This window comes from Otolemur garnettii, unplaced genomic scaffold, assembly GCF_000181295.1.
Source record: "Otolemur garnettii isolate 467f Iridium unplaced genomic scaffold, OtoGar3 scaffold00048, whole genome shotgun sequence".
Classification (NCBI taxonomy): Eukaryota; Metazoa; Chordata; class Mammalia; order Primates; family Galagidae; genus Otolemur; species Otolemur garnettii.
Genome location: NW_003852443.1, coordinates 7,974,773 through 7,991,482, shown reverse-complemented (window position 1 = coordinate 7,991,482; position 16,710 = coordinate 7,974,773). Strand labels below are relative to the sequence as shown.

Below are 16,710 nucleotides of genomic sequence, written 5' to 3'. Positions count from 1 at the left end.
AGCTACTTGGGAGGCTGAGGCAGGAGACTCGCTTGAGCCCAGGAGTTGGAGGTTGCTGTGAGCAGTGAAGCCATGGCACTCTACCCAGGGGCTCAGCTTGAGGCTCTGTCTCAAAACAAACAAACAAACAAACAAAAAACTGAGGCCCAGGGAGATTAAGTAATTTGCTTAACTTTACAAATCAAGGACTATATCAAGAATGGAAGCTGAGGTTCTTGCCCTTGGTCCAGCACTTTTTCTACTGGCCCATACTAACTCTCAAGGCAAAACACAGTTGCTTATTACTTGAAACAAGTGGGTGAAATCCTGCTTGAAGCCACTTTTAAGAATGACAAAAACTGGGCGGCACCTGCGGCTCATAAGGCGCCGGCTGCATATACAGACGATGGCAGGTTCAAACCCAGCCCCAGCCAAACTGCAACAAGAAAAAAAGAATGACGAAAACATGCCTGAATTAACATAGAAATTCTCAATAGTACTTCATGTGCCAGCTTTTTCTCACAGTTTATATCCTTTATAACATACAAGTGGCTATAATAAAAAAGATAATTTCTGCTTTATTTTTATCTCACTGCATTTTACTTTTGCCATCTAATCTTTTTTTTTTTTTTGAGACAGAGTCTCACTGTGTTGCCCTTGGTAGAGTTCTGTAGCATCACAGCTCACAGCAACCTCTAATTCTTGGGCTTAAGTGATTCTCTTACCTCAGCCTCCCAGTAGCCAGGACTATAGGCACCTGCCAGAACACCCAGCTGTTTTCCTTTGTTACTGTAGTTGTTGTTTAGCAGGTCCTGGCCAAGTTTGAACCCACCAGCCCCAGTGCATGTGGCTGCCACCCTAACCACTGAAACTTGCCATCTAGTCTTTTATTAATCATCTCATTCTCTTTTTTGGGGAGGGGGCCAGGGCTGAATTTGAACCCTCCACCTTTGGCATATGGGGCCAGCGCCCTACCCTTTTGAGCCACAGGTGCCGCCCTAATCATCTCATTTTCAAATGTAGTCTTCCTCTAGGCTTTTTACCTTCTAGAATAAGCTGCAAAACTCTTAAGAGATTTACTATTGCTTTTTCTCCAACATCAGTTAAGTCACTAATATATCAACAAAGATGATTTAAAGAACCCTTGTCTTTTCACTAACAATCTGTAATTTTTTAAAATATCAAATTAAAAAATATAAGTAATTTAAGCTAATCTCTATACTTAAGTTCTACTTCAGAAAGTTAAAGACAATAGAATAAGAGCATATCAATGTTTTCCCGTACAGAAATATTTGAAAAGATATTTACAAAATAAATTTATATGATTATTCATCATCTGAGAATATTTCAAATATCCTTAATTATAAGAAGTACCAGTTTCCATAAATGACTCTAGCCTGCAAATTGTGGTATATTCTCTCTTATGAGCAGGTCCTCCCTCCTGGGAAAGGGTATATTCAGGAAGTCGCCAGCCATGATGAATAGCCAATTCCTGTAAAATTGAGATAGTAATTTTAACTATGCAATGGTGCAATTACATACATGATATTCTTGATCTTGATCCTATTTCAACTTATATGTTTGAGAAGAATAATCGTATTTTGCAATGGAAAAATGAGGAAAGACCTTGCAGTTTTTCTAGCTATTCCAGATACTCTAGATATTCTGGCATTTTATATTTTTATATCATAACACCAAAACTGAAGCAATTTTGAGCTATTAATGGGTTCTTCCACTAAGCTACAGTGAGTTAACAGTTCAACTAGAAAGACAGGTGATTACCACCCTCTTTGCAAACACAGGCGACACCTTCAGGCAGGTCTAACTGCCTAAAGCCTCGCCCCTCCTAGCTATAGACTTCCAAACCCACAGAGGGCTAGTCAAGAGAAGAATGATGAGCAGCAATACCAAAAATCAGGGATGGGGGGCAGGGAAAGAAGGTGAAGAAAACTATAGGAAAACTTATATGGCAGGAAAAAGAGATCAAAGGACTGGCTGAATAACAGGGAGGGGAGTGGCTTAACACAGCACATGGATAATCTGCAAGAAAAATATTCTGCAAGCAGAAATTCAAGATGAATATAAACACTTTGTGATAAGCAGACTACTTCCCTTTCCTTGAATTAGGTTACCTGCTTTGAGGCTCTTTTTTTTTTTTTTTTGGAGACAGAGCCTCAAGCTATCCCCCTGGGTAGAGTGCTGTGGCATCACAGTTCACAGCAACCTCCAACTCCTGGGCTCAAGCGAGTCTCCTGCCTCAGCCTCCCAAGTAGCTGGGACTACAGGCGCCTGCCACAATGCCCAGCTATTTTTTTTGGTTGTAGCCATCATTGCTGTTTTGGCGGGCCTGGGCTGGATCCGAACCTGCCACCTTAGGTGTATGTGGCTGGCACCTTAGCCACTTGAGCCACAGGTGCCAAGCCTGATTTGGGGCTCTTTATAATGTCTTCTGTCTCAGCAGAAGTAGAAAGAGGTTTGTCATAAAAGTAGCAAGAAATACTCTTTAAGTATAAAATACTCTACCCAAGCCAGGCGAGGTAGCTCACACTTGTAATCCTAGCACTCTGGGAGGCCAAGGCGAGTTCAACATCAGCCTGAGCTAGAGCTGACTTGACCCCGTGTCTAAAAATAGCTCAGTGTTGTGAAGGGTGCCTACAGTCACAGCTACATGGGAGGCTGAGGCAAAAGAATTGCATAAGCCCAAGAGTTTTCGTTTGCTGTGAACTATAATATCATAGCACCCTACCAAGGGTGAAAAAGTGAGACTCTGTCTCAATAAAAAAAATACATATATACACACACACTCCTATGCACTGAGGGCGCGTTGATCTCACATGGCAATTCCATAAAACAAAGGCATACACTGTATGCCTGTTAATCCTACCCCTCTGTGAGGCTGAGGCAGCAGTAGTGGTTGAGCTCAGGAGTATGAGATAGCCTGAGCAAAAGTGAGACCCTGTCTGCACTAAAAATAGAAAAAGTAGCTGGGTATTGTGGCAGGTGCCTGTAGACCCAGCTACTCAGGAAGCTGAGGCAAGAGGATCTCTTTTATTCTTTTTTATTGAGACAGAGTCTCATTTTGTTACTCAAGAGGATGTCTTGAGCCCAGGAGTTTGAGGTTGCTATGAGTTACGATGCCATAGCTTTCTACTGGAGAATATAGTGAGGCTCTGTCTCAAAAAAAAACAAAACAAAACATGGCCTAGCCGAGTATTGTGGCAGGTGTCTATAATCCCAACTTCTTGGGAGGCTGAGGCAAGAGAATCGCTTAAGTCCAAGAGTTTGAGGTTTCTGTGGGCTGTGATGCCACAGTACTCTACCAAGGGTGACATAGTAAAACTTTATCTAAAAAAAAAAAAAAAAGCCAAAAACACAGGCAGTACTATATACAGAAGAAAATCCGAAACATAAAGAAATAGGAAAATAATTTCAAGTTAGCTCTGTAATATCTAATGAGTATCAGTTAAGAAATAAAATACTTTTGTTTTCAAAATATTAATTCCTTATCTTAGCCCCTATGATATCATCAGATATACTGTACCTTTTATCAGTAGACAAAATATTAAGAATGAAAAAACTGCACAACTTACCTGTAATGAACCAATAGGATTAAGCTGATTCTTTGGTTGCTTGGAAGGGTCTGGCATTAAGGGATCAGGAACTGCAAAGCTAAACATTGTTTTAAAATGTTATTAAAGAAACTTCATCCAAATTACTAAGTGAGTGCTAAACATTTCCAGTTTAACTCTCTATGCCTTTGCTCTTGACATCCTTCTCCATGAAATGCCCTTCCCTCCAATCTCTTCCATGGGATTCTGATCTATCCATTGTCCAAGGTACATCTCAAAAGCTATTTCCTCTAAGAAGTCTATCCCTTTACCTTAATGAATCATAATCACTCCCTCCTTTAAACCACTACAACATTTGGTTTAATATTTTCTTAAGGAAATTATGGTACCATAAATTATACACTCTTACAAATACATGTTATTTGTACAACCCTCACCTCATTTCTCCTGTCTGGACTATAAGCTCTTTGATGGTAGGACCTATGTATGACTTATGTACAAAAACTTTGTAGTGTTTTGTACATAATAGGCACTTAATAAAAATATATTTAAAGAGTACTATATCTTACAACTACACAAAATTGAATGACTAACAATTGCTGGGAAAATTCAGCCTGGCTGGCAAGGTGGATAACATGGGTCACAAATGTTGTTTTTCATCCAGAGATCTATGGAAGAGAAATCTGTTTTGATTTATTATCTCCTCAGTGCTAGGCTAATCTTCTAAGATTCCTATGTATCCTGCATGAAATAGGTGGGCTACATGAATGTGACTTTAGGATGTAGGTATTATGATTAGAGAAAAAGAGAACAATGTCTTCTAGGTAGTTTAAAATTACTAGTTACTGGGCGGCGCCTGTGGCTCCAAGGAGTAGGGTGCCAGCCCCATGTGCCCGAGGTGGTGGGTTCAAACCCAGCCCCGGCCAAAAAGTGCAAAAAATAAAAAGAATAAAAATAAAAAAAATTACTAGTTACTTGGGAGATCAGTGCCTAATACTGAATAAATTGTGTTCTGGGGTTACTACCCCCTAGGCAACTGGAGTTATTTCTTCCATAACAAATGAGGTTTAACTATTGCCACTTCCTCAAGTGGCAATTCTTTTCCAACTGCAAGAACTTTGAGCTTTACGTAGGCCGATGACATACAAGTATTCACTTACAATGTTGCATGCCGAAGCTACACAAATAATTGTGATGAAGAAGTGAGAAAGTCTCTGTACTAAATCAGGCCAATTTAGGCCTGATTACAGCTTAGTAATTCCCATATTATCTGTCAAGAAGCACAAATATATAGTAAAGTTTGTTAGCCTTTCTTTGCTGACAAAGTGAAGTGCCCATGTGCAGAAAGGATACCTCGTTATGTTCATTTCTACAAATGTACTCAACACTTTAGGTTGATCTTAGGTCGCACAGAAACAGCAAGGCCATCACCAGTGGGGGGAAAACTCAATACCTGCCACGCCATGGGGCACATCCTGAAAGCTGGTGTGAATCAACTGAAATGCGTGACAGTAAAGAATCAGGCACTATCTTGTGAAATCCAAGGCCTGTCTTGGGCAAGTGCTTACCTAGAGGGGTGTCACATCAATGGTTAGTTCTGAACTACTCAAAAGGGTTAGAATGACTTAGAAAAAGACAGGAACCTAAATATACCCCTAACCCAAAAGTCTTCCTCTGGCTAGGGAACAATCATTCACCCTAAATTCCCAAGTGCCTCTGCTGTCAGCCATGAGCAGATTATATCACATTGTACTGCAAGCATATTTGAGTGCACGTAACAGAATGTGAAAGCATGCCATGTCCCAGAGAGCCCAATGGAAGCCAAAGGACACCACTTTATGATACATGAGATGCTCTGGGACCAACCTTCTTTCCAAAAGCATCTGAAGTGTTAACAAAATTTAATTTGGAAAGATATGTCAAGAATGAATATGCCTATCCACACCTGGGAATACTGCTTAGATAAAACACAAGAAAAAAAAGAAAAAAATAGAAGAATGTTCCTAGCAATAGATTGGGTCATTAAAAACAAAAAAGAAATCCCACTTGACATTCTCTATTTGATATACATTCTATAATAAAAGAAAATCTCTGCCTCTTTCTTCCAAATTAGAATTCCTAAAAGAGTACTGTTAGCTGATCTTTTTTCATCTCCTACATTGTTTTCTTCAGTGCAGAAATAATCAAAAGTCTCCGTTTAGAATACAGATATTAACATTTGCCAGAAACACTCTGATTATTTCTGCTATTGTACCCATCTGAAAAATAGAAAATAAAGCCAACTTTATGACAGTTTTCATTTAATAGTTAATTGCTAGATCTGACCAGATAGTTATCTTCAATGAATGACAGGTTTTCACAAGGAAACATTTCAGAGTTAAGATACTAACAACTGTTCACTCTGTTGCTTTTGGGAGCATGTTGAATGTTTAATCTTACCTCAGCCATGATATTTTTGAGCTGCAGAATACAAAGAAATTTAGCTCACCAAATACTTGCATTAGCTTTCAAAATGTTTATGGCAGCCTCTGCAGCTCTGTGTTTCGCCAGCTTCTTACTCGTACCTTCACCTGAATTAAGGTTTACAAAAAAGAAGTCTTATCTCCTGTGGAAAATGAGTGGCTTGCATAAAATTCTCATAATACAAAACAAAGTCACTACGGATTTTACATAAACATACCAGGCAGTAAGACCATATACTATATGCAGTTATACCCTGTAATAAAATAGTCATCCCATGAAGTTAATATATTAAAAAAATGTAAAACATTCTATGTAGTTAATAATCTACGCATACCTGTATAAGAATATTTATTTTTTATATTATATACATTTATTACATAACGTAGACATGTCACACCTTCTGAAAAAAATGTAACTTAGTTACTCTTCTCATATTCCTGGAGAGAAGGGAAATTCTACTATAGCAAGAAGTTTCTTTTAGGCTCAGTGCCCATACACAGTAGTTACGGCACCAGCCACATACACCCAGGCTGGTGGGTTCGAATCTGGCCCACGCCAATTAAACAATGACAACTACAACAAAAAATAGCCAGGCGTTGTGGCGGGCGCCTGTAATCCCAGCTACTTGGGAGGCTGAGGCAAGAGAATTGCTTAAGTCCAAGAGTTTGAGATTGCTGTGAACTGTGACGCCACAGCACTCTACTGAGGGCGACATAATGGGACTCTGTCTCAAAAAAAAAGTTTCTTTTAAAGTACCACTTACAGCAGAACTGCTTGAGAAAGCAGTCGTGACTACATGCTGGGCATGGTGGGGAAAGAATTTATATATGGGATCCTTATTAGGTGTCTCCTATACAATCTGTATCCCTTGCATGAATAGGGCAGAGGGTCTGTGGATAATACGAGTCTAAACTTCAGTAAGCACTCATACTTCATAAATGATGCATTCAGTCTTCTTTCTTTTAAGTTCTAACTCTTAAACTCTCACGGAATAAGTTTCAACCCTGACTCTCAAGTGTCAGAAGACACATAACCACTCATTTATCTACTAACAGATATTAGGGATAGAACAAAGAACTAAACAAAGTCCTGGCCCTCAAGAGCTGACAGCCCAGTGTGGGATTTCATCTGTTACAAGGCGTCTGAAACATGGAGTAACGTGTTCCAGCAAGCTCGAGTGCAGACTGTTGGGGAGTGCACAAAAGCAGCAGCTCCCCTAGCCCTCCTATGGATCCAGAAAGGTTTCACAGAGAAGAAATCTAAATGGAGACCTGAATGATGAGTAAAAGCTAATAAACTGAAGAGAGATGGAGGATTAGAAAGAACATTATAGGCTGAGAAAACAAACACCCGTGAAGGTTCCAAAGCAACAGAGTACTGTGTGTTCTCAAGAACTTGAAGGAAGAATTTTTTTTTTTTTGGAGACAGTCTTACTCTGCTGCCCCTGGCTAGAGTAGCCTGGCATCATGCTCACAGCAACCTCAAACACCTGGGCTCAAGTGATCCTCTTGCCTCAGCCTCCCAAGTAGCTGGGACTACAGGTGCCTGCCTGGTACTTCTTCTATTTTTAGTGGAGAAGGGGTCTTGCTCTTGCTCAGGCTGGTCTCTAACTTTTGAGTTCAAGCAATCCACTGGCTCAGCCTCCCAGAGTGCTAGGATTATAGTCAGGAGGCACTAAGTCTGGTCTGAAGGAAGGACTTGTGAAATAAAAGTCTAGAAAGGTGGCTGGTGGGGAAAGACATCAAGGAAGGGTACTGTGAATTTGTGCTTTTCCAACTAATGTGCAGAGGAATTGCCTAATATGAATAGGAACTGATGGGGAATTGCTGAAACACACATCTGAGATGGGCCTCCTATTTCGCACTTCCATCCAGCACCCAGGTGGTATCAATGCTGCTAAAGACTATACTTTAAGAAGCAAACTCATAAGTCACTTTAAGACATTTGTGTTTCTACGAATGAATGTAGTTTAAGAGAGGAAGACAAATCTGAATGCTAGAAAGAACAATCTGGTTGTCATATGGCAAAAGGATATGACAAGACTTAGAAGATGAAAGAGCAACTATCAGACTGCAACTGCAATCTATTGAGATATGACAGTGGCCTGGACAGCAGCAAGAAGAAAGCAGCGTACAGACACAACAGATACTTAGGAGATGGGGTTTAATGAGAGACTGGACGAGAGGGATGGGGACAGGAAAAGCATCAAGAAGACAAAACCCCAAGTTTCTACTGAGCAACTGGGTAATTGTGGTGCCTTTGCAAAGAGGGGTAATGTATTGAAGAGAAAAGATGGATTTGGTTGGACCTGGAGAGATAGACGTGCCTTTGCATCACCCAAGCAAAGATGCCTAGCGAGCACAGGCTGCTCTGCTTTCTGTAGCTGGGCCTGGGTTGAAGACAAATATTTCAGAATTACTAACCTTCAGACAGTATTAATACTTGAAGCCAAGACAGCTGATAAACTTGCATGGGAAAACTGATGTGTGTGAGAAGAGGGCAGAGGCAGAATGGTTGCCGTAAGTTGTTAATCCCTGGTGTAAAACACACTGAGGAGGGAAAAGGCTGCTTTTCCTTGAATTCTCCCTGAATATTTAAAAGTAGACCAAAGTAGTAATGTAATATTAACCCTATGGTTCACATGAGGACCCTTCCAGCCAGCAACTATAATTCACCTGCCTTATATGTGACATAAAGAAATGATGCCTTCAGATTACCAGACAGGAAACTTTAGCCTTCCTACTATTTTTTCTTGGTAGTCTTCCAAATTAAAATTAGCATTCAATATTTTTTTGTTTGCAATTAGATACATTAGAGAACAATTCCTACATTTACAAGTGAGCAACTTCAGTTATCTATTGATCTAGCTTACAATGTCTCAACTCTGAAATGTCACTGCTGTGTGACCTTGGGCATCTTACTTATTATGTCTCTGAACCTTTTTTTTTTTTTTGAGGCAGAGTCTCACTATTTTGCCCTTGATAAGAGTGCCATGGTGTCATAGCTCACAGAAATCTCCAACTCCTGGGCTCAAGTGATCCTCTTGTCTCAGCCTCCCCGGTAGCTGGAACTACAGGTGCCCATCACAATGCCAGCTAGTTTGACTTTTAAAAGAGATAGGATCTAATTCTTGGGCAGGCTATTTTTGAACTCCTGACCTCCAGCAATCCACCCACCTTGGCTTCCCAGAGTGCTAGGATTACAGGCGTGAGCTACTGCACTGGGCTATTTTTTTTAAGTATAAAAAGGGGATACTATCTTACACAAAATACTCTTCTGTTTTAGAAAATAGAAACTGCTATGCAGTGTAGTATATGAAACCCTTCTGCCCTTCCTCATTTTGCTTTGATATATAATTAAGACTTCAATAGACCTAAAAAGCCAAATGAGTCCACACAGAAAGGGGAGAAAGTCAGAAAATTCTGGGGTTCTGTCCCTTGCATCTACTATAATCTATGAAACTTGACAGTATCTACCGACCCAGCTATGACCACTCCAAGAACCTTTCCTGCTTCTGATTCTTAGAATTCTAAGAGGATCCTAGGGTAGAAGAGAAGCCTTGCAGAATGCCTAGATAACTTTTTAGTTTCTGTGCTTCCTTCGTATCTGGGGAAGAAAAAATTAGGGAGTCTGACGAACATGGAAAGTCCTAATGACCTGAGATGAGCGGCCTCAATTTCAGAGCCTGGTAACTGTCTCTGGCAAAAAGAGCACTTTTCCGAAATGAAAGGCAACACCAAGTCTTGACTGCCAACCCGTATGGCCTTTGGAGTTAACTGTGCATACAGACCTGTGCAGGTTATGTCGCCAACGGTTACTCTGAAGGTGAAAGTGGGTACATGTATTTGCACATCAGATCGTTCACATTCATAAACCGGGATGTTCTTGGTCTTCATGCCGTATTCGTGTAATACCTGAATCGGTGTTTTCCCTGGCTTGGCTGTTATCATCTTCCCCAAACTACAAAAACCAGAAAAGGTGTGCTTTGCATGCCAAATCCCAGCAGAAAGCAGAACACAGAGGCCAGTTTTGATCGCCACCAGTGGTAACGGGAGAGGCGCCACAGCTCCCTGGCAGCCAGGGCAGAGCTGGCAAGGCCGGGGCGCACCTGTCTCCCGGCCCCGCTGCGGCAATCCCCTCTCAGAGACTCATAGGATGAGGGAGGTAGAGACAGAGAACTTGAAGGCGGGTAGGAGGACTCAGGGGAACAGGGTGGACACCGGCGCTGCATCCCCTCAGGAGCAAGCCGACCATCTCTCTTTCTGGCGCAGAGACCGCGCGCCACCCTTGCCCACCCCGCGCGCATCCCCGGGCCACAAGAGGGGCGGGGCCCGGTTACAGATCCGAGTCCAGCGCAGCCTAGAGCCGGCGGACCGCCAGCAGCCGCGGGGGCGCTGGGAGGGGGCTTTACCCAGAATGCTGCTGGTGAACCAGCTCCTCCGCCCCCGCCTCTGCTGCCCACCACTCCCCGCCCTGCGGCCCCGACGGCCCGGGCGCCGACCTGAAGGTCCCACTGTCCTCGCCCTCCAGCGGCGGGGCCTCGGCGCGGTGCCTGCTCTGGGACATGGCGAAAAGGGACGGCTCAGCGGCAGGAGGAAAGCGGTGCGGGGCGACGTCCTCGCTCCCCGGGTCGGCTGGTCCCCGAGAGGAGCGCTCCTGCGCCGCCACCTCCTCCTCCGACTCCCCTTCTCCTCCCAGCTTGCGTCTGGCGGAGGTGGCGGACTAGGTGGAGGCGGCGGCGGCGGCGGAGGCGGAGGCTTAGGCTTGGTGCCCTAGCGCCGGCCACGCCCCCTCGGGCCCCCGCTCCAGGCCCAGGTCTTTGCCCCGCCCCGCCCCTCCCGCTCCAGGCCACGCCCCCAGCTCTTTTTGGCTCCCTCCTGTACCCTGGCCGCCGGCTTCCAAGCTTTTTAGGCGTCCGGCCTTGCCGGCCCTTGCCATCCCGCCCGGGCCTTGAGGCAGCTGTTCTTTGTCCTTAGCAGGCCGTTTCTTGCTTCGAGAGACGGCTTGTCGTGGGGATGGGTGGCTAGGATCTGTGAGGCTTGAAGCTCAGCCTTTTGGGGAAGGGGGAAGATGGGGCTGGCACTTTAAAGAAAAAGATTTAAAAATTACGAATGCAAAATTGTCAGGGAACCTCTTGGGGCCCGGCTCCGGAGCTTGGGATCCCGGGGATATCTGCTCCAGGGGGCTGCGGCTGGCTTCCCGGGTCCCCGAGCCCTGCATCTTGGAGCACGCGGAGACGTCCAGAGACCCACTCCTCTCCCGCCGGGCGGGCTCCTTTGTCTTTGGGCTTTTCGTCATGGGATGAACACTGGGCCAGCGGATGCCAGCAAGGCACGTTTAGATATAAACGAAGGCTTTTCTGTGGACCAAATTCCAGTCAAATACGGTTTCTGTATACCTGTGTGATTGGTTGTAATGGCGTTTGCCTGGGATGCACCACCTTCGGTGGGGGTGACACTATGGCATTAGATGTCCTGTTGCCTTTGTGGGTTTACAACCCCTTGCAGAATGCCTCCCTGTTCTGGATGTGCTAAGATGGCACAGTGCTACTCGTGTGAAAGGACATTATTAAAAGCAATTTATTTTTCGTTTGTATGGGAGCCCTGGATACTTGATAGCACGTGAAAGATGTTCAGAATCTAATCAAATTAATTTTTTAAATTTGAGGCTTGAATTAAGCCTATTTGCACTTCCTCCCGCTCCTCTGTATATGTCTATAGATTACTATCCACCAGTGTTATGTTCAGTGGCTTTGTTATTGGAAGTCGCTATTTCAAAACATATTAACGTCCACATATTATACTTACAACAAAACAATATTTTTAGCCACAAAAGTACTTAAAAACAAGCCCAGGTTGTTAAAGGTTGAGTGATTGGGACAATGATGAAAAAAAAATGCAGCAGGACTCCATTTCAAAGAGATGTAGTATGTTACGTGTTCCCAGCTTCAGAGTAAGAAATCACTAGGTAATAGTTTGTGATTATTCATATGTAGTAGGACTTCAGTTTACTATTTTACAAAGTTCTGTATACAATTGTTTACCTATAGTCTGTGAATTTGCATTTGACACTTGGTTTTGTAAACATACAAGATGGAAAATGAATGAAATGCTCAATGAACTCCATTACCGTGAGGATTCAAAACTGCAGTTTTCCATCGCCAGAATTCCACTGGTGGACTTGGGAAGGAATTCCCTTTGGACTAGGGCCACCATAGTTGATAGCAAGGACTGATGTTAGTGCCTTAATTGCACTTAATTGTTTCCCCTAGGACTAAATGCTTATCTTAAAATTAGCCGAGTGCCCGGTGGCAAATCACTATCAACAGGGATCATCATCAAGGACATTGATCATATTTTAAAATTATTAGTTTTCTGTGTATATTTTAGTGTTATAGCCTGCCATTCCAAATTAGACTTGCTTTTAGTATATCATTTTACACCGTTGATCTATAATTCATTACCTGAGCACACGAGGGGAGACAGTGAGTTGTGCACTGGTAAACTACTTGGGGAAAGCATGCTTTGTATTTTTAAGGTGTTTAGTTATATTTAAAATCAAGCAATGCTTAATTTTGTGCCAGATTTTCTTCTTTGAAAATGGATTTATCTGGGGGTTACAGTTGATGACGTTTTGTTATTAATATGTTTGCTGCTGCTACTAAGAGCTTTGTCAAGCAAGTTGGAGATGGAGGGAGATTAGTTCCTGTTCCAAGCCTCAGTGAAGCTGACAAATATCAACCTTTAAGTCTGGTGGTAAAAAAGAAGCGATGCTTTCTGTTTCCTAGGTATAAATTTACCTCGACACCTTTTACACTGAAAGATATTCTACTAGGAGACAGAGAAATTTCAGCTGGTAAGTTAAATGTTTGACAGTGACTACTCATTCAACTGTATTATTGGTAGTCTAAACATAAGTCATATGTAGTATTTGCATTAGTAATATTCACCCATTGTCACTAAAAGCAACTTTTATTATGATCATAGTCATAATAAGATTAACAATGTTCTAAAGTTTGTATAGTATGAAATCTGCTATTGGTTAAAGAATTTGGAAATCTGTCAGTTATTTTATATATTCTTTGTAACCAAGTCAACTTAGAATATGGCATAATATATATTTATTTATAAAATGGGATATTATTTGGGTGGCTTACTCTACCTCAAATTCTCAAATAAGATGAAAATAGTTTGTTTTTTATGATTCAGTTATAATTGGTGAACAAATGTATTTGAAGTCTAGGTCATGAAATACATTGATATTTTGACAAGTTATTGCTTATAAACACTTGTTTTTCTTTCAACCACATAATGGATCTTGATGCTTATGAAGTTTTGTTGGCTGAACAGAAAATTTGAGTTCATTTTAAGAATCCTGGCCATTTGTTTCTTTTCTTTTCTTTTTTCTTTGATACAGAGTCTGTGGCGTCATAGCTCACAGCCACCTCCAACTCTTGGACTTAAGGAATCCTCTTATCTCAGCCTCCCAAGTAGCTGGGACTACAGGTGCCCACTTCCTCACCAGGCTATTTTAATTTATTTTTTATTCTGGCTCTTGCTCGGGCTAGTCTCCAACTCCTGAGCTCAAGCTATTCCCCCCTATTCCTCCCAGAGTCCTAGGATTACAGGCGTGAGCCACCTGTAAGCACTTGGCCCTTATTTGTTTCTTTTGCTGTATGATTAATTGAATTGCTATTTTTAATAATGGTTTGATATGCTGCCTTTTTCTAACATTTGGGTAATTGAGTCTTCAATTGTAAAGTAACGTGTTACCATGTATAATCTACGTAAGGCAAATTCAAGACATTTATAAAACACTAAGTTCCTTCTTGTAAAGGTATTTCATCTTATCAATTACTGAATTATGAAGATGAATCAGATGTTTCACTGTATGGAAGGCGAGGCAACCATATTGTAAATGATGTTGGGATTAACGTTGCTGGCTCAGATTCCATTGCAGTAAAAGCATCATTTGGCGTAGTAACCAAACATGAAGTGGAAGTATCAACATTACTCAAAGAAATCACGACACGGTCAGTGTAATAATGCTTATATACTTCAGTGTTTCCATTAATATTTTAAACTACATGAACTTCATTCCAAAGAATGCTTAAAACAGGCTCAGCGCCTATAGCTCAACTGGCTAAGGCGCCAGCCACGTACACCTAAGGTGGTGGGTTCGAATCCCCAGCCCGGACCCGCCAAACAACAATGACGGCTGCAACCAAAAAATAGCCGGGCGTTGTGGCGGGCGCCTGTGGTCCCAGCTACTTGGGAGGCGGAGGCAGGAGACTCGCTTGAGCCCAGGAGTTGGAGGTTGCTGTGAGCTGTAATGCCACGGCACTCTACCAAGGGGGACAGCTTGAGGCTCTGTCTCAAAAAAAAAAAAGAATGCTTAAAACATTGAGACTGTATTTTACTAGTGTAAATTGCTTGATATGTTTGAAATATTTAAATTAGTATTATAGCCAAACTTTGGATAAGTGTAGATATCCAAAAATCATTTGGTTTAAACAAAATTTTTGATTATTGCACAAAATCACCTTGGCTCTCCACATAATAATCTAAATTATTAGATTAAAATAATATAGGAATTTCTCTACAATAAATATACCAAGAGAGTCAAACATTCTGTATAGTCATGTTTTAAGAAAGGAGAGATTATTGAATTTCCTTTTGGTGTATTTTCTGATTTGCTTAGGCCTGTCTTCATTTACTTTTAGTTAAGGTGAATTCCAAATGAATAACATATGAAAGCAAAAAATGTACTTGATTATATGTAATTAGTTGTTAAAGTCTCGTGCATGTACCTTCTTTGTTTTAGAAAAATTAACTTTGACCACAGCTTGATCCGTCAGTCAAGGAGTAGCCGAAAGGCAGTTTTGTGTGTGGTCATGGAAAGCATTCGAACCACACGGCAGTGTTCACTGTCTGTGCATGCTGGAATTCGTGGGGAAGCAATGCGGGTAAACCACACTCATTAGGTTTCTCTTAATAAAATGTTGCCATGGGAATTTTTAAAAAGTACTCTTGTTTCTAATGAGACTTGTGTCTTTTGTCAGATGTTGAGGTAGAAGATCTGCAGTTAAGTAATGTCTTTGTTTCAGAACATGAAAAAAAATCCAAGAAAAATTAATTTCTAAACAGGTATAATATAATTATAATGAAAACAAAACACTAATCCTACTGAAATAATAAAAAAATTTAAAGAAAGTAAATAAAAGGGCATAAACAAAATGAAAAACCAAACAAAATAGAAACCACATAATGTGTATACTGGCATCCCTCCAATATTAGAGTGATTTTTTTTTTTCTTTTTGGAGACAGAGTCTCACCCTGACTAGCATCTTAATGGCTTGATGCAACTCCAAACTCCTGGGCTCAGCCTTCAGAGTAGGTGAGAACAGAGGCATGTATCATCAGGCCCAGCTAGTTTTCCTACTTTTTGTAGAGATGGGTGGGGTCTTAGCCGTGTTTAGGCTGGTTTGGGCAAGCAATCCTCCTGCCTCAGCCTCCTAGAGTGCTATAATTAGGGGCATGAGCCATAGTGCTTGGCCTAATTAGTATTGTAAGAATAAAAATTGAGTGCTTAGATTGAATTCTTTGATTTTATTGTTAAGTATAATTTATACTTTGAATTTTTAAAAGTTGAATTTATACTTTTATATTAAATGACTTTTCTAGGTCCAGTGCAGTGGCTCATGCCTATAATCCCAGCACTTTGGGAGACTGAGGTGGGAGATTGCATGAGGTTAGGAGTTCAATACCAACCTGAGCAACCGAGTGACACTCTGTCTCTAATTTAAAAAAATAAATAAATAAAAAGTAAATAAATGATTTTTTCTAAGCTAATATTATTAATGGCCAGACGGGCTTTATTCAATACTAGTCAAATTTTTTACGAAATATTAGAAAATTATTTGTGTTTAGTTTTCTCTCAATTATGATTTTTTTTATCCTTGTCATTCAGGGATACCTAATAATGCCTTGATTGGATTAAAATCAATTGTTAGAAAGATAGGGTTCAATGATAAACTTTTCAGATCGATACAAATAAAAATTCTGTTCAGTACTTATGTTCAGTTACCCACCAAATTCTGATTAATATTGGATCATTTTTGAAACACAAAAAAATATTTGATTGTTGGTAATAGCTTTGGAAAATAAGTTGGTGGTTGCTTTGGAAAGCTGCTCAAAGCTCAGGGGCTGCCGGAATAGTAGAGGGGCAAGGCTGAAAATTTCAGCTCTAGCTAGCACTTAAACGCCATTGATTTCTAAGATTTGCAGAGTATTACAGTTGTGCTAGCATCAATCATTAGCTTCAATACCAAAGTAAGTGAAAAAGTGGAAAGGGGGCTCGGCACCCATAACTCAGTGGTCAGAGCGCTGGCCACATACACTGAGGCTGGCAGGTTCGAACCCAGCCTGCCAAACAACAGTGACATCTACAACCAAAAAATAGTTGGGCGTTGTCATGGGCACCTGTAGTCCCAGCTACTTGGAAGGCTGAGACAAGAGAATCGCTTAAGCCGTAGAGTTTGAGGTTGCTGTGAGCTGTGATGCCATAGCAGTCTACCGAGGGTGACATAGTGAGACTTTGTCTAAAAAAAAATAATTGGAGGCTCGGCGCCTGTGGCTCAACCGGCTAAGGCACCAGCCACGTACACCTAAGGTGGCCGGTTCGAATCCCCAGCCCGGAC

At 41.5% G+C, this 16,710-nt stretch overlaps 2 protein-coding genes across 2 annotated transcripts in view; one reads left to right on the top strand and one right to left on the bottom strand.

The window, feature by feature from the left end:
- PRKRA (protein activator of interferon induced protein kinase EIF2AK2) overlaps nucleotides 1-10,806 on the bottom strand; it is a 22,645-nt gene extending 11,839 nt beyond the window's left edge. Inside the window, exons 1-5 of the mRNA XM_003791479.3 lie at nucleotides 10,513-10,806; nucleotides 9,802-9,971; nucleotides 6,037-6,118; nucleotides 3,570-3,648; nucleotides 1,354-1,471 (exon numbers count right to left, since the gene is read on the bottom strand). Of these exons, the coding sequence (XP_003791527.1) occupies nucleotides 1,354-1,471; nucleotides 3,570-3,648; nucleotides 6,037-6,118; nucleotides 9,802-9,971; nucleotides 10,513-10,577 (514 nt within the window). The 5' untranslated portion in view covers nucleotides 10,578-10,806. The remainder of the gene's footprint in view (nucleotides 1-1,353; nucleotides 1,472-3,569; nucleotides 3,649-6,036; nucleotides 6,119-9,801; nucleotides 9,972-10,512) is intronic.
- A 620-nt stretch (nucleotides 10,807-11,426) lies between these two features.
- PJVK (pejvakin) overlaps nucleotides 11,427-16,710 on the top strand; it is a 9,709-nt gene continuing 4,425 nt past the window's right edge. Inside the window, exons 1-4 of the mRNA XM_012806177.2 lie at nucleotides 11,427-11,456; nucleotides 12,677-12,866; nucleotides 13,848-14,043; nucleotides 14,835-14,976. Coding sequence (XP_012661631.2) covers nucleotides 11,427-11,456; nucleotides 12,677-12,866; nucleotides 13,848-14,043; nucleotides 14,835-14,976 — 558 coding nt within the window. The remainder of the gene's footprint in view (nucleotides 11,457-12,676; nucleotides 12,867-13,847; nucleotides 14,044-14,834; nucleotides 14,977-16,710) is intronic.